Source organism: Mustela nivalis, assembly GCF_964662115.1.
Source record: "Mustela nivalis genome assembly, chromosome: 6".
Lineage (NCBI taxonomy): Eukaryota > Metazoa > Chordata > Mammalia > Carnivora > Mustelidae > Mustela > Mustela nivalis.
Window position 1 is genome coordinate 20,510,647 of NC_139025.1, and position 18,488 is coordinate 20,529,134.

The 18,488-nt window shown below is 38.9% G+C and overlaps 1 protein-coding gene across 9 annotated transcripts in view; it reads right to left on the reverse strand.

Annotated features, from left to right (window-relative positions):
* Positions 1–275: 275 nt before the first annotated feature.
* The window catches only part of DIO2 (iodothyronine deiodinase 2), a 202,594-nt gene continuing 184,381 nt past the window's right edge, over positions 276–18,488 (reverse strand). For 7 of the 9 annotated variants that reach the window (XM_082736340.1, XM_082736345.1, XM_082736344.1 and 4 more), the window contains 2 exons: positions 14,102–14,375; positions 276–5,966 (listed from right to left, as the gene is read on the reverse strand). In XM_082736340.1, the coding sequence (XP_082592466.1) occupies positions 5,391–5,966; positions 14,102–14,323 (798 nt within the window). In that variant the 5' untranslated portion in view covers positions 14,324–14,375 and the 3' untranslated portion in view covers positions 276–5,390. Of the gene's footprint in view, positions 5,967–14,101; positions 15,145–18,488 lie in introns of those variants that run through there. The other 2 variants (XM_082736347.1, XM_082736346.1) reach the window with 2 other exon arrangements.

Below are 18,488 nucleotides of genomic sequence, written 5' to 3' on the forward strand. Positions count from 1 at the left end.
GCTTAATAGGGCCCTTTCCATGAATTCTGTGTGTGACTTGTTCATGAATATGGAAAGTATCTGAAGATTTTCTTCTAACTTTTCTTGATTTCCTTGAAGACCCTGGCACACATCATGAGATTAAAATAACCTGGCATTGCTGGTGTCTTTACCCACAAATACCAAGGAATAAATATTAGAATGATGGATTCTCTATCCCTTGTTAACCATGAATGTGTTCCAGCCAGGGCAAGGTCTAGAGAATAATTTAAAAATAAATAAACAGAACCAAAGAGTAACTTTATTCTTTTATTCAAAGTTTATTAAAATACAAGAACAAATTTTAAAAGCACACATACCACTCAGCACCAATATAATAACACTCTTTCTACAATAACCTCCAAAGCATTTCTGTTTCTGCAACTGAGCAGCAGAGAAAGACACCCATGCATTCTCACCACATTTACCCAGTACCCATAGCATCGTGCCCCAAATAGTCTCCTTGCCAGGGAGACAAAGATGGGCAGGGGAAAACTAATGTGACTACATCCAACCACTAACTGAGTCAGTGACTCTTTCATCAGTAGTTATCATTCGCACACTGGTCACCTCTGCACATCCCAGTCTCCCTCTCCGGGTACTCGATTACTTGGGCTAGTGATAGAGTCTGGTAATAATGTGATGCAAAACTAAGTAAAACTGGCCAACATTCCCTACCCAATATCTTTTAATTGCTTTGGTTATAAAGTACTGGAAACCTATATCTTCATAGTCTCTCATCCTAATACACATAAAAACTACATGGGCCAGTGATGTAGTTTGGAAAAGTCTTGAGAGAATTTTTATTTATTCCCCACCCCCTTCTGTGGGCTTCTTTCATTTATGTGTTTATCTCTTTGCTTTGAGGATTGGGAAGGGGGATAGTTTTGAGCCCAAATAGTGACCTCATTCAACATCTCCTGGGTCCTTGAGATCATCTCAGTAAATATTAAATGAACTCCATGGAGCTTTGGTGCTGCTGCCCTAAATGGGGAGCAAGCCCTGAATTGTATGACCAGTCTTGTTTGGATATCTGTACATGTTTGCTTTCTGATGGTTCAGACTCACCTTAGAGCAGAGCTGGGTCTCTTAGTTGAGACCTTGCCTCTGCTGCTATCCAGAACTTAAGACATAAAGAAGTAGCCCAATGTTTGCCTCATTCTAAAGTCATTCATTGATACCCAGCAACCCTTTCCACTGGTAAGAAGTTTCTTTTCAAATTCTCTCAGATCAGTAGACCAAATTCTCAGGGCCTACCTCTCTCCAGTTAGCAACTTCCTAACTCTCCCAGGACCTACTTCCTTCTTTCATGGAGTACCTCAAGACACCACCAGGAGAATGCTGATCACCAAGCAGAAATTTATACTTATGCCCTGTTCTGGATGTACATATGAAACCTAAGTTTGGATTCTATTTTTAAGATAAAGTAGAAAGTAGGGAGGAAGTTGGGATATAACTGAAAACATTTTTGCTCTGATTTTTGGCAATATCATTTTGTTTTAAGTTCCTGGAATCGGAATTCTTACTGTTAATCTCTTCTGCTGAGAGACATGACATTGGACATGTTCTGAAAACCTCTAAGTGCTCAAGAGGTTTTCATTAACCCTTCAATGGGACAGAAATTGGTGTCTACATTTTTCCCTTTGCAATGACCATATGATTCTAATTAAGCTAATTTTCCAAACCATCAGGCAGATTTACAGAATGGAAAGTCCTGTACATCAGTGTATTCCTTTTGCTGTGGATATAACCCACAAGGCATGCTAAGAACACCTTGTATCCAGCTGGGAATTCTCCCAAAGGCATAGATATTGTCTTTAACATGCCCTCTGGTATTTCTTACAACAAGGCAGTACCCACACATGACCTCACCATATTTCATATTTTTTATTCAAGAGCCCAAATAGTGAAACACACTTCAGGCAAAATAAAAAGACAGCAGGCTTCTCTTCTCCCCTTGGTCATAGAATAGGCATTTTCTGCTTAATGGCAGAATTTTCATCAGTAGGCCATTCAGAACTTGATATTACCAAAAATCAAAGGTACAGTCTATAAACAAGGGGAAGACACAGTACCAGAGATCCAAAACATGAAAATAAAAGTCATATAAGTTAAACGACTGTCACTTTTGCTATACAAAGAACAGTTACTAGTCTTCCTCTGAGGAGGTCAGTTACATTTTAATATCTGTATCAAACATTTCTACATTACTCTGTGGGCATTTCATTCACACCCATTCAAGAAAGTCATTGTTGACTCCACTAATATTTTCTCTAAGCAATAAAATAAAATAAGTTTGAATAGTTCCAAGACATATGTCTTTCAAACACTAAAGGTCTGAGTAAATCCAGATGCTATGATAATATCTAAAATTGCTTGAAACTATTTCAATATAGACAAGCTAATTCAGTTTAAAAGGCTAAACTGATAGCTCCATGTAAACACAGCCTAGGGGGAGGGGATGTTTAGGTCTCAATTGTCCAAAGGAACATACTTTACCAAGTATATTTGAACAATTGGTCAAAGGAACATACTTTATAAAGACACGACAGGTAGGATGGGTATTGACACTCTAATAATTTCTCTGAGAATACCAGCTAAGCATTGATTCTCCTCTACTTCAAATAATGAGTTCTTGTTATGTTCATAAAAGATACATCACAGGAAATCATAAAAAAACATGTTGAGATAAATACGTTACATAATTACAGGCTTATCATAACTCTGGTTAACACCAAGCCATTCTACAGACTGTAGGATTCCTGAGCTTTGTCAATTCACTGTCTTCATTGTTCCCTAACTGCCTTTCTTCCAGAAAGTCTTCTATGTTCTATTGAACATATCTTTTTCCCTGATATTCAGCCTATGCCTTTGTATATTTACTTCCACTGCTTCATTTTTCCATTGGAATATCCTCATGGAGAGGAATTGCACACACACGACCTTCTCTTTTCCTTAAACATCTATCGCAACTGGGTGCTTTTTCCATCATCCTTTTTCCCAGACAACTAGCACTGCCTTAGCCAAATCTCATCCCCCCACCAGCTTCTCTAACATCCTGTTCCATTATTGTACATGTAGAACAAAGGGGAAGTTTAAGGACAACGGGTGAGTGTGCTGCAACCAAGTTTTCGTTTTCCTTTTCTCGGGTACCACATAATCTTGACACCATTTGAAAGATAAAATTCAGTGCGGCCCAGTCTGGAGTATAAAGTTTAATGACTGAGAACTCTGAAATAATCTGTTCTCTGTGGGAATTTCCAGAAATTTGTTAGATGTTGCCACATTTTCAAAATTTCCATTCTTTGCGGGTGTGTTTTATAGAATTTAAGACACTGCAAAGCTTAAATATTGCTGTAAAGAAAATAATCAGTTAAAATAGTACATTAATATCTAAACAATAAACTAGTGATATGACTGATACATTTTTCCAGTTCTGTTTTGTTTTTTTTGAATATACTTTTGGTTCTTACACACTCAATTCCCACCTTTTTCTTATTTCAGGCAACTAGTTCCAGAAGATATTTTCAACTTGAGTGTTTTTCTTTTTTCTCTACAACTTTTATTTTATGATTCAATTATTAATGGAATGGTCATAGGAACCTTTGATTGTACGTATCAATACAACCATATACTGTGATTTAATAGCATCCTCAAATTAACAATAAAATATTTATAATACAAAATTAATTGGTCTATTCTTTGGGGGTTATGATATTTAGATATTATATTATAGGTAAAACTATAGTGTATTTTAAAGAGAAACATGGTGTGTGTGTGTGTATGTGTGTGTGTGTGTGTGCGTGTGTGTGTGTGTGTGTGTGTGTGTAGCATTATAATGAGGACAGAGGCCTTAGATTACTAGACCTCAGCTAACTGGAACAAAGGAAGATCCCAGTCCAAATTTAAATGTAAATGGGAATTCCATTTTGCCACATTCCAAGCCACTGAGGGTTGTCTCTATCAAAGCCTCCAAAATTATTAATGAGAATTGTCTCAAACTAACTTTTTCTTCTTCTATTTTGTAACTGAAGAAATCTTGTTTATTTGCACTTACTATTCATTATAGTTCACTCACTCTGGGAGAAGAACAGTGCTACAGCTGAATGGCCAGAGCACCTACCTCCCACAGCAGCTGAGAATATATTTATATATAGTATCAAGAGTATATTATGAAGAATGTACTCCCCAGCTCGGCATCCGTTAAGGAGACTGAGACCAAAAATGAATGGGGCCACATCAGAATTGTAGGAATGGAGAGGGACAGACCAGAACCACTGGACCTACTGGTTTTACATGAAATCAGTATCATGCGGTATATTTCACCTGCTGAAAATATACATACCACAGACCTATTTCAGAAAGTAATTATTCCTAACAAAAAACCCTCATAATTAAAAATAATGAAGCGTGGGGTTTTTTTTCTCCTTTCCATCCCCCTTTCGCTCTCAATTGAGGAATATATGATAAATTCATTGATTTCATATGCATATTCTCCATGCTGATTTCAATTAAGTTGCTTCTTTTTCTGACCCATGTATGTTTTATGTTTCCATGTTTCTGTGACTAACAAATTAGTCCCATTCCCTATAGCTTCAAGGTAAAACTCTGTGAAGCCTCCTCATCTTTCTGCTTCCTGTCCCTAGCTTGTCAGTTGGATTTTCTTCTAGGGCTTTCCCCACTCGCCTAGAAAGGAACCCTCAGATTTCAGATAATCATCCTAATCCTCTAGGTAGGGATCATCCTTGATATCTGCAAATACACCTGTGAGTTCTGGGATGTTTAGACTGGCAAAGAGCACCACATGGCTAGAAACTAGAACAGCAGAAACTACTAGAACATTGTTAAACAAAAAAGCCTTAACCACACGAACTGGGCTCAAGGACTCTTTAGACGTAAATATTTGGGAACTTTCCAGATGGGCTCTATCCGTGCTGAATAAAGCATAGGCAATACTCCTTATACTAATAAGGACAACAGTTCCCTAACATAGTAGTTATTCAGGTAAGTCTTTTCTTCAAGTCCCAAAGCATGCATCAGCTGTATTACTGCTTTCCCAAGGCAGAATGAACACATGTTGAAACAGCGTTTCTTCCTCTCCATCTTGGGATCTTTTCATTCAGGCTTTTCATTAGGAGGAGATGTGCTGGGGCTACTACTTAGCCAAATGCCATTCCAGTGGTAAAAGGAATATGGAGATGTTAGATGTCTATGTTCTTCTGACATGTAAATTCCTAACCTTCAGCAAGACAATGGGGCTTGGTGGAAATAGTGGATTCAGTTCTTAGTTTCCTTTCCTTTACATAATTTAAAAAACAAAAACAAAAACAAAACTCCTTTACAATCATACCTTTAACCAGCTAATCTAGATTTCATCTTTTGCTGAAATTCTTCTCCAGCCAACGCCGGACTTCTTGAAGGTTGTAGCAGAAAGGGCCCTTTCCTCCCAGATAAGCAATTTTCTGTCTCTGCACAATACACACACGTTCAAAGGCTACCCCGTAAGCTACATTGGCATTATTGTCCATGCGGTCAGCCACAACTCGGCACTGGGGCGGCAAGGAGAAATGCTCCAGAAGCTGGTGGGCTGCTGCACATCGGTCTTCCTGGTTCCGGTGCGTCTTCACTTCAAAAGACAAAGAAGATTCACCAGGCACTGCCCAACCATCTGAAGGATGAGCCTCATCAATGTAGACCAACAGGAAGTCAGCCACTGATGAGAACTCTTCCACCAGTTTGCTGAAGGCTGGCAGCTGGCTAGTAAAAGGAGGTCAAGTGGCTGAGCCAAAGTTGACCACCAGTGGGCGCTCAGGGCTGGCAAAGTCAAGAAGGTGGCACTCGGCTCCATCAACCATCTTCACCTGGGCACCATTTCTACTGTTGTCACTTCCTCCAGCATTGGCGACGTGTACCACACTGGAATTGGGGGCATCTTCACCCAATTTCACCTGGTGGTGAAAAAAAAGAAAAGAGGGAGAGAATACCATATGAAATGCATTGTCACTCCATTTCACTCTATACAAAGACAACTGGCTCCAACCAAATGTGGCATTTCCTTCACAGGATGTAATAAATCTATATTGATTTAAGTAAAGAGACACCATGGCAGGTATTGTAGAAAAAGGACCCTAAAAAGAGTAGAAGTTTTTCATTCTGTATAGTTACTGAGATTAGTTGTTTCATCCTCAAAGGCATCTCAGTTAACTCTCTTCATCATTACATTGACGCCAATATTCTTTCCTATCCTTACTTTGTTGTCAATGGTTAGCACACATCATATAACAAATGATTAATTGACTCCATTTTAAAAGTTAAAAATAAATGGTCTACTTTAAGAAAAATTAACAGATTTGTGAAATTTAGCTACCTCCTTCTGAATTCCCACTTTTGAATTCTAAAACACATAGGAAAGACCTTTATATTCTTGCATGATGCGAATTCATTTAATTTCAACCAATGGACAATAATACCAATGAGGTGTATTTCGGGCCAGAGGTGGAAAACCCGGGCTCTGCTATTTACTGAAATGGGCTACTCCCACTTCACCTTTTCGGTGTCTCACGTTTTCCATCTGCAAAATGGTGATAATGGTACCTGCCTTCCTTGGACAGTTATTGGGTTATAACATATAAAATAAGCTCTTGTACACTACAAATCATTGTGCACTTATAGGTTCCATCATCAAATGCCGAGTAAACATGTGAAACAGCATACCGCCTTTCTGGAAAATTCTACGTTTAAAAAAAAAGATTACCCTTAAAAGTAACTTGAGCTCTTCTCAACATGATGTCCTTCCTAGAGGTTTCTCAAGCTGCTGCTTACTTTCAGGTTCCTACAACTAGAATCTCACCATTTCCATAAAACAAACGAAATAACAAAAACATGCAATTATTCCACAATTCTCTTAGTTCCTCATTTTTCACATGTTTTTGGTTTGGTATGGTTTTCTTGTTTTTATCTAGGAAATCACAAACCATTTAGCCATCTATCATGTATTCCATTAACAAGCTCCTCTGAACTATAAAATATCCAGACAGGTATAGAAGAAGGTATGCAAGAAAATTACTCTCCGTGCCCCTTTGCAAGTAGTTTAGACAGTTGAACACAGACTGAAGGAAAGTTTGTCGGCCTTTGGATCTGTAAATTGATAATAAAAAGCTGGCAACATAAAAGAACCAATTACTTCAGTTTGAATTAACACAATCAGATCTTCCCCTAGAATGGTTTAATCAAAGCCAATAACATTAGGGACAACTTACGACAGCCCAATTGATTTTTATACACTATACTTAATATTACAAAACATTTCCAATTGGATCGACTTATTCCCTTCGTATAAATACAACCACACATAACACTGCTAGTAATTGAAGTCACTTAGAAGGAAATTGTTAAAGACTCAACAATCCAAACTGATATAAAATACTCAAGGGCTTTTATTCAGAAGCTTCTATCTAATGTGAATGCATAACTCATTTTAACTGTAGAGAAAGAAATAAAGAAGTTTTTCCTTTCCGTTCTGAAAAATCCTAGCGATGCAGATTTAAAACAATACGATTATTTTTTTCTAAAAAATTTTAGAACAATCTTCTTTCTTAGGAAAGGAAGCTGTTCATATGATTTAAATAAGTACATTTGTTTTCAGTTACTATCAGGGAGAAAGTTGCTCTATATTAATTTTCTTGGTTAATTTGCAAGTTACACTAGATGGAGAAATCTAACAAGCCACTTTCAGCTGGATTGTTTTATAGGGGGTAAAATAATACCTCTCTCTTCTCTGAGGTATTAAAATATACTGACAATTTAAAGATACACATTTTAAAGGTATTATAAACCTTTTAATCTATGAGTACTTCTTGTACTTCTTTGTAGGTCTAAGCAGTGGGTAGCATTACCATTACTTTCTCATTAGGTTTTTCCCACTTAAAATACAGGTAACAATTCTAGGAAGGCTGCTTTCAATGGTATTGTGCTATGTTCCTCAATATACTGTGATATAAAGATCTAAGGCATCCAGACCAGTCTAAACCCATGAGCTGTTGTAGTGACTTCTTGTCGAGTGAGCAGCCCACGCACAGGAGAAAAATCATCTCTGGAGTGTAGACTTGTAGGTTCTTGGGAGGTGAAAACAACCATCTGATGCCCCGAACTCTCACCTAAGCAGAACTGCTGATCTTTGCATTATTCTTGATCATTCAAACTAAACAATCTAATCTGATGCTTCAGTCACAGGTGACTCTCATTACCTGTAGTTAAAATTCTTGGAAAGTTAAAGCAGTTCCTCTTTCTTCTTGGTGACACAAAGTTCAGCCACATAATTTTTTTCAAAATACAGACTAATCTACCTCAGAAAATTTCAAACAACTATAATATATTCACTCTAAAATTAAAAATTAAAAAAGGTACCAAATGCATAATGCCTGGTGTGTGTGTGTGTGTGTGTGTGTGTGTGTGGTGTGTGTGTTAGTCCTGGGGGCAGGGTTAACATTTTGTTAAGCTGAAAATTTTGTTGAATGATATCACTGAATGAATGGTAGCTGTTATAATCCTAAGAGTAGCGGTCAATAAAGAATTTTACACTTAATAATAATCTTGACCTGCAAAGAACATAACTGTGTTTGGGTGATGGATATGTTCACTGAGTCAGATAATTTGGAAATGTGAATCCTGGAGCCCTATTGTAGAGTTCTGCCATAATCAACACTAAATACTATCAATCTGTTCTTGATGATCTCTGCTGATGTGTGTATGAAGTGAAAGTAGCCAATCTTCTTTATTTTGCTAAGCAGCCGTGGGACCCTACTGAAGATTGGAAGGTCATAAGCAGACATCTTGTTCATGAGGATGACTAGGTTAGAGAAAACGTGATATTAATGATAATAACAAACCTATGGGGGGAGAGGAACTCCACACCCATTATTTGTGAGTCCCAAAGTGAGTACACCAATAGTCTGCTCTTGTAAATCTCATCTACTAATTGTAAAGTTTGTTCATTTTATTAAAACCTGCTGATGACAACTTAGGAATGATAAAGAAAAAATAAACTTTAGAAATTTAAAAAAATGAAAGTTCCCTTTAACCTAAAAAAAATAAATCTTTTAAAAGGACATTATTGTCCTTCCTCAACTGCCATATGAGACCAATGTCATTTCTCATCTTTCCATTTGATCTCTGTGGCAATTAAATTCTTATTATGACCAGAGTTTCAAATGAAGAGTTTCTTGGTTTGTTCAGTTATATGCCCTGCTGAGATGGAATGGGAGAATCACCACTGTCTCCAATGATGGAAGATTCTTTACTTTCCCCAGGAGCAAAGCATTCCTTGACAAAGAGCCAGAATGATGAAGAAAATAAAGTTCATCCCATAATAACATTTAGGCTGCAGGAAAGGAGCTCAACAAAAACAAGTTATCCCCTGGTACTCCCAAACTTTGTTTTAATTTCCCACAGTGGCACAGAAAGTCTCCTGGCCACAAGTTACCTATCATCTTAATTTCTCCTTCTTAGAGGGTTTGTGTTTGGTTTTTGTCCTTAATGAGACATATTTGCCAAAGAGGCATTCAAAAGGCATTTTTTACTCTTGCGGAAGAGTAATTAGGTCGGTACCTCTTTCCCTGCCAGCATTAGCTGCTCTAAAGAGAACCCTGCCCAGTATTTAATGCCCAAACACAAGAAACATCATTTCCACTAATTGGTCTTGAAGTTCCGATGTTCCCAAAGGGTCCCTTTATTTTGCAAGGATCAGAAAGGACATACGTAAAATGTAATATCGTCATCACTGACTTTATCTCTCTCATCTGCGCTATTACAGTTGTCCTTTCTTATGTTTGTGTAATCAGCATCAACACAACACCAACAAGGGAGGTAAGTAAAGGGCTGCATTTTTACAACAGGGGGCATCTCTAGGCAGAACACAAATGTGATAGTCATATTTATAAACATGAACAAGAGTGTAAATATATGGCATATAAAATTTGACTCCCTTGATGATGGTATTCCTTTTACTGACTGTGTTCAGTGCATGGAGAAAAGGATAATACTGCTTTAGCATGTGGACTGTGAAATGCAGGGCAAGGGAAAAAAAGAACCATTCATGAAGCAGAAGCTGGAAATAGAGCATATACTACTAACCTTGTTCCCTCACCTTCATCCCCCGGCCTGAGAAAGGGTTCTGGAGAAAATATCACCTCGTCTCATGATAGGAAGCAAGGCAAATGATAAAAATGGGGGAGGGGGTGGCAGAACAATTTTTACACATCCTTCTTGCTACCCAAAGCCCTGGAATGGCTTTATCAACCATCATGAAATTTCGAATTCTTTGACATAATGACCCGACTACATCAGCGTCCTTATAAACATGGCCAAACAATTATTAGGCAGTGATTTACATATTTACATTCAAATTGGCCAAATAAACCAGAGTTGAAGAATGAGTGAGCTACTTACTCTGAGTTCGATTCCCTTTTGGTCATTCTCTTTTTGGTCTGTACCTTGAAAACAGAGCTCTGAGCTCTATCACTTCCTACTGTTTTATCCAAGTGAAGGACAAGCTCTAGCTGTGGCCTCCTTTCTCTTCTTTTGGGACTGTTTCTCTCCTAAAAGGGCTATTTTCCACTGTAGAAACTAGTGTCAAAAGGTCTGAGGGGAGTGAAGAGGAGGAGGATGTTAGAGACCCTTCAAAACCAAAATTATATGTTCAAATGAATATGTTTTCTGTGCTACTGCAATATTAACCACTCAGAAGCTAAACTGCTTGTCAGCATCTATACTGTGTGTTTACTTTTACACTTCATTTAGGTGGAAGCCAGGCTCCCAGGCACGGTAGTTTGCTTTTGGTTGCATTTCTGAGTCTTGGAGCACCAGCACAAGGATACAGTGTAAGATGCAATGACACAGATTAGGAAAACTTAAAGAACACACTTCAGGTGTTCGCCTCTGTCACGAGTTTCCGCAAGTTTCTGTAGACTTTCTTTTTCATCAACACCATGCACAGAACTCCCTCTAACCGAGCGCAAGTTATCTTTAAAGGTTTCCCTACGGAGTTAATTTTAAAGCCCATTCAATATTTTCATGTAGAGAATTGTTTTATTTTGTTCTGTTGATTTCCCTGTGGCTTCCTGTAGGAGCCAAATACAAGGCTAGCACTTTGACTGCACTATCTCTAAATATCTTCCCAAATATCTGACCTTCAACAAAGGGAATTAGAAAGGACATGCCTGACGTATCACAGGTGTGCCAACCCCTCAGCCAGGAAAACTCTGCTTTTGCAGGTGGCAACCTCCAAATAACGCAAGTCAGGATTGTGAAATACTGTGGTGCCATCTCACACAGAGCCTCCTCCAGCATGGCCATAGACTGGCGGCACCCAAAGACAGTGTCGCAGAGGACAACAGCAGTCAGGGAGGTGATTCAACCTGTTTCAGAGATTCGGCATGACCCTTAAATGCCACCAGAGCCACCACCACTTTGTCATACTGGGGAGACAGAAGGAGACCTAAAAACCAAGACAAGCTGTGTTCACAACGTTTCTATTTTATTCTCCCAATCCAGTCTTGTCTCTGGATATATGGGTTCTTGAGTTGCTTCTTCTCATGGTATCTAATATATAAATCATAAAAAGCATACATAATAACAATAGTTGTGAACTTGGTCACTAATCAATAGAAATAATAAAGAAGAATATATAAACCATCTGCAGAAAGAAAGAAAAAAAAGAAAGAAAGAAAGAAAGAAAGAAAGAAAGAAAGAAAGAAAGAAAGAAAAAAGAAAAATCACTTTTCCTTGTCAATTTCTTGGAATATGCATCACAAAAAATTGCAACACATGGAACACTATATATAAGCAAAAAAATATAATGAAGTTTATTGATGAGGCATTTGTTTGTTTTTCCCTTTTTATTCCAATAAGCTGCCTAAGAGAAGAAACACTCTCAATATTTGTGGGTAACAGCACAGCCCCTATATTTTATGTGAGATATTTATATAAGCATATATACATATAAGTAAAATTCTCCCAAGTGGTGACTTTCATTAAAAGGCAAAAAGTCTATTATCTTTCAAAGAAGTAAGAGTTTAATATTCTGAGTTCAAGCCACTGGCATGGCCATGTTATCTTCCTAACAACTATAAAATCCAGATAAAGATGAGGGAACATGCTAATACTGTGCCTGGTATACATGTGCATTCTCCACCCTCTTTCGAAGTCTTTACTCCCAAATCAAAACCTAAGAATTCCACATTCAATGATACATTTGTGGGACTTAAATGATCATCTTGTTATCTCCCTCCCTTGACTCCCCTTTGCCCAACATACATAACAGAAAGGAGATTAAGGTTTCCTATTATTATAAAGGAGCTTTCATATACTACCAAGAGCTCTTACTATTCTCTGGCCTTTAGGACAACACATGAAGACCTTTGGCAGGTGACTTTTGATAACAAAGATATGCAATATAGTAAAATGCCCCAAATTCATGAATATTTCCCTCGTGAGCACTTGTTTGCTCAATTACTCTGGATTCCTTGTGACTAGATGTTACTTCTATTCCTTTCCTCGCGCATGGATTTATTTTTCTAGAATTTATTGATGGAGGACTCATTCCTGTCCCCCTCTCTTATTTTGAGCTTTCACTGTGTTTCTGAGGTGTCACTTGTCTATAATGTACCACTTCACTGGCTTCCACAGCCTCTCAAATTCCCTTCCCTGGCATCTCAGACAAGGTCTCCCAATACACTTAGGGAAAACCAAGATTGTCTACTTTGACGGGAACTTTTGCCAACTGAGTCCATTCTTCTTAATTAAGCCCAGAGATCTTTAGGAATCACGTGGGTAGGGGCAGGGGGACAACCGACAAAGAACCAGTTCCCCTTTGCCCCTTGAGATCTGAATTGGGGATGTCCTACCAACATCTCCAAGTAACCAAAAGTCTGGGCTGTCAGTAAGTATTATTAGAAACAAAGCTCATCAACTCAGGTCTTGGGAAGCCGCCCTGAGACATGAGTTCTGCCCCTAAGTGAGGCCACTGCTCTAGAGCTCAAAACACGTGTTCTAACAGTTCTGAGACAGTAATGAACCATAGACTTATCTGCTCTTTCTAGGACAACTTGTTTTACTTTTGAGAAAGCAAATGTGCTCTCCCTTACAAAGTCTGGATTTCTGACAGCTAGTTCTCAGCGGGTTTTTTTTGTTTTTGTTTTTTTTTGTTTTTTTTTTTTTTTTTTTTTTTGCAAATTGGTATCTAGTAACCCAGGACCTGGGACTCGGTCCCTGATAACCACTTCAAAAGGGTTCAAGTCCAATAAGTTATGGGGATGAAAAGTGTAGCATAGGGAATATAGTCAGTCTTGTAATAACTTCATATGGTGACAGATGGTAACCACACATATCATGGTGAATATTTCTTAATGCAGATAGTTGTCAAATCACCATGTTGTACACCTGTTCATTGTATGTCAACTATTCTTCAATTACAAAAATGCCCATGTAGAGGAGGATGCTGCCAAAGGGCTGCTTTCATTAACTCTTACCTCTACCAGAAATGAGGGGGCTATTATGCCAAATCCCACTAGCTGTGAGCATCTTGTTACATCTTTCCAACTCTGAGGGTTCTGAGTAGCATTTTCTTTTTTTCCCTTGCCTTTCAGTGCCCACCGCTGAACCGTCTTTCCTGATACACCTACGTCTCTCATCAAGCGAAGCATCAAAATCCCAGTTTGTGACAAAAGCAGGTAAAATGCAGCAGTCTCTCCTCCCCTGACATTCTCTGACATTTCCCCCAAATTGTTTAACCGGCACCAACACTTTCCACTTCAAAACTGCCCCAAGACATGAATGACCCTTGTTAGAAAGTTATGCCTTGTTATTAAGTCACACCAAGTCATTACAGCTTCCTACCTGTCACACCCAAATCTGACCTGCGTGACAGGTGTGGAAGGTGCAGGAAGGAGCTCCCTCGAGCATAACCACCAGGCTCCCAGAGGCAGCGCCACGATCCCAGCCCAGGGCTCCCCACGGCCTGCTGCCCCTCACTGGCCAGCCCCTGCCCCTACTGACCACGGGAGAAGCCCCTGTCGGGGCGGCTCACCTGCTTGTAGGCATCAAGGAGGAAGCTCTTCCAGATGCAGCGCATTCCCTCTGAGGTCAGCATGCGCCTCCACTCCCCGCGAGTGGACTTGGAGCGGCTCAGCAGCAGCACCACGTGCTTGAGGAGAATGACCGAGTCATAGAGTGCCAGGAAGAGGCAGTTGGAGAAAAAAACTGGCAGAATTTGCAGTGTGATCAGCAAGTCTACGCTGAGGATGCCCATCTTCTCTGCCTCCCAGTCAGTTCCCTTGTGCGCTCTGGTTCCCCTTCACCCTCTTATTTAAAAGGGGGGTGGTGATAGAGGGGGTGGGGGAGATAAAGGGGAAGGCCGGGGGGTGGGGGGAGAAGGAGAAAAACTAAATTAAAAGGAAGCCCAAGTTGTCTCCTCTTTCAAAGAAGCAGAAATGGCAAGACCAAGTCCAGTCTCTCCAGCCCAGCAGTTGGAGTGTGCCCATCAATTCATTCAATTCGGAGCTGCTGCTTTTTTTTTTTTTTTTTTTTTTTTCAGGATTTAAGATGTTAAAAAAAAAAAAAAAAAGAAGAAGAAGAAAAAGAAAAAAACCACACACACAAACTGGCGCACCCGTCCCTAATCCAGTTACCCCTCTCAGAGTCGGTTAGAGACAGGCAGTTCTACTTTCATTTCCAAGCACCTATGAGACTGTGGCAGAGATTGCAAAATTTTCTTTAGCTTTTCATTGTCTCTATGTTCAGAAAAGTAGCCTGTTTCTTTCTTGAATTGCCAGAGTTTTTAAAAATGTGCTTTAAGGGTAGTTTTTTTTTCCCCTTCTTTACTCCGTTTTACACATACTTTCTGTTCTCCTTCTCCCAGGCTGTCTGTCTCTCCCTTCCCCAGGAGCGACGGACTCCTCTTTTCCTCACTCCCTCTGGCTTTTCCTTCGTGCTATCTGTCTGTGGTGCAAAGTGCCTCTCTCTCTGCAGCCCAGTGAGTCTCCCTGAAGCCTTTTATACATTCCCTGGCTAATTGCTGCAATAGAGAAATGAAAGCCTAATCTTGGTAAAGATCTTGACGTCATTGAGAAAGAGGGCTTTACTTTGGCCAGAACTGCAGTGAATAGAAAAGCAAAACTCAACAACTTTTTTTTTTTTTTGAAGGGGGGGGGGAGTAGAGGGACAGTGGAATTTTGCTTTGTGATTTAAAGAGAGGGAGAGAGAGGAAAAAAATAATACCTTTGACAGTTTTCAGGAAATGCTTCCAGATTTGGGGAAAAGTAATTTAATGTAATGTGTAAATTGATAGGGAAACACTCTCTCCTCCTCTGATGATTATTGTCATCGCTCATTTATGAGGGGTTTTTGGAAAGAAAGAATTCTGGAAGGTAGGTAGAAAAGAGGAAGAGTACTCAGGGATGGTCTCTGTTCTATATTTTGGAAGATGTGGATGCTTACATCTGGTCTTTATACCTTTATAATGTGACAGTTTCTCGTCAGATTTGTGATCCAGGTTCTTTAAATATTTTTGAGTCATGATCTTATTTAAGAATATTCAAAGTGAGTTGTGAGATGGAAAACTTTTGAACTCTTTGAGTACCATCACAGCATTTCTCTAAAGCTTTTTGTAGAAAATTAATACAAGTTTTCTTTTTGGTGTTACTGAAATTTCCAATGTGAAAAAGAAAGAAAAAAAAATCTTCCAGACAACCATGAAAGTAGCTAGTTGACCAGATCTTCTTTTAGTTCCATTTTGCCTATATGCAGATTAAATTAAAACCTTCTATCAAATGGCATTAAGATGCCATAAGACTGAGAAATAAATTTCTTTATTAAATGAGCTCTTTAAATTCTGTACTTTCCCTACTTCTGTTAGCATAACCCTTAAGAGACCTGAAGCTTTGGGGAATCTTCCTTTTTCCTTGAAAAAAAAAATTAATTAAATTTGTAGGTGGTTAGGAGCAGACTTTGAATTGGTTCAAGAGCCACACTGAACATTGCTCAATGGCTTGCTTCTGTCGTAAGTCTCCATGACCAATGTCTATTTAAGCAAACAATGCATGGGCAGAATGCCATGACCCCCACCTCAGTCTAGTTTTCCTTCCTCACTTACCTAACTGATCACCTCTAGTAATTACGTTTTCTTGAAAGAAGGAGTAGTAAGTATAGACACTTGGGTGAGGATATAGAATTGAAATTGACAATTAATTAGCTGACTTTTCTATGTACACAGTGCTCTCATTAAGCACGAGCTAAGCAAGAGATGTGAACCTGTTGTCAGTACATTTCTGCGTTTGTCCCTGTGGCTATAACCTGCAAGATTACAGAAATAATTTAAAAGCCCAGAGCAGGGGTCATTAAGTGGTAGGCCAATGGACCAAATTCTGGATATATATGTATTTTATTCAGTTGGCCCAGTTCTGTTTGCCTTAAGAAAAAAATACAGTGAGAATGCTTTTAGTTTTCATGAGGCCAGGGATTCTTATCTGCTTTCTCTGCTCCTATTTTCCAGCAGTTAGAACCAAGCCTGGCACAGAGTAAATTCAAGGAGGATGTACTGAATGGACCAATGGGTAGGGTATGCATTCCTCCACACTAGGGGGCACCATTCACATACAATATGATATGGCTAGGGTGCCCCAGAACTGTACACCTGGCTGGCCTTGGATGTGGCCCTTCCCATTGACACAATCCTGCCCCTTCCCTACTGTCCTAAAAAATCTGATTCCTTCATCTTTCTCATTGGTTTAGCCCATTATGAATCTTGGATTTATATTCCAAGGACTAAATTTTGAGAGGTTTCAGAGCTTAGAGAAATGAATATAAACCACATAGAAAAATATTTTTCCTGTGACTAGTGTACAGTGTTGCCTAAAGAATATTATACAGATACATGATAACATTTACTCCATTCATTCTTTGAATCTTCTCAGTGTCCCTATTGAAGAAAAAAAGACAAAGAGAGGGAAGTGGCCACACGGCATTTTAACTAGTGTAGAAGGGAGAGGTAAAGTGCCAGATGAAGTCCCACTCCACAATGACAGAAGGTCTGGAGTCAGGAAATGATGTTTCTACTCACTGTTCAAGCCCTAAAATCTCGCCCCTTTTCAAACATTCATTTTGGACCTGTTTGAACGAAAGCGGTGCTCATTTAAGGCAGAGATGTTAGCAGCTATAAACCAATGCTTCCTCACTTGTCATTTGCTTTCAAGGAGAAAGATATGATTAGAAATGGCAAGCTCAGGAGGGGAATTGGTAGAAAATCAGAAAAATGTTTTCTTTTTAAATGCAAACTTCAAGGGGCGCCTGGGTGGCTCAGTGGTTTGGGCTGCTGCCTTCGGCTCGGGTCATGATCTCAGGGTCCTGGGATCGAGCCCCACATCGGGCTCTCTGCTCTGCAGGAAGTCTGCTTCCCTCTCTCTCTCTCTCTCTGCCTGCCTCTCTGCCTACTTGTGATCTCTGTCTGTCAAATAAATAAATTAAATCTTTAAAAAAATAAAAATAAAAAATAAATAAATGCAAACTTCAAGGCACATCCAAACTACAAATGATTATAAATCAGAAAGGTGTTTTTTTTTTTTTTTTGTCTTTTTAGTTTCTTCTTTCTTTCTCTCTTTCTTTCTTTGGCAGTCAGATGTGTTTGAGGGTTTTTTAAACCAGAAGGACAAATAGACACATAGCCAACCTCTTTGTATCATTTCTCAGATTTCTTCCATCATTTTTTTAAACGAATAAATAAATGAATTACAAAAGTGAGAGTCATTCCTTTACCTATTAGACAATCTGTCCATTCTAGAATTACATTTCTCCGAAGTATTTCTTTACACACAGTTTGCTTGTTCAAATTATTTACACTATTCAACATTTTGGTTTTCAAGTAAACCATGAAGTAAATAAATAAATAAATAAATAACACATACGGTGACAGAGAATGATTTATCCCATAATACACATGAGAGAATGTGGATTATGAAGGCTATAGAGTCAGAGCTCATGCTAGGATATCTTCCCTAAAGTTGAACCTCACTTTTTTCTTACATAACTGTTTTGCGGGTCCTGGCCATAGTCTGAAAATCGAAACCCTTGCCAAAAGTGGTTGTGCTGAATTATTTTACCTTCTAAATTGCAAATGATATCTGGGATTTCACATCTGTTTAATACTGCCCCAATTCAAGCTCCTGGTTTAGATTTCATATGGTGATTTCAAAGGCTTGGCTATCTTCTTGGCCATATAAGCGTTCTTAGCAATCAACATTGTAATCAGCTAATTGCAAACCAATGTGTGGCGTGTTGGTTGAATTTCTCTGTACAACATTGTACACAGGTTTCAAATTTTAAACAAAGGCAGCTTAGGGCAAAATGTTTGGGGTTTTTTAGCAAGTGCAGAACTGCTGTAAAATTGTTTAATTGTGGTCTTTTTCTTTTTTTTTGTTTTT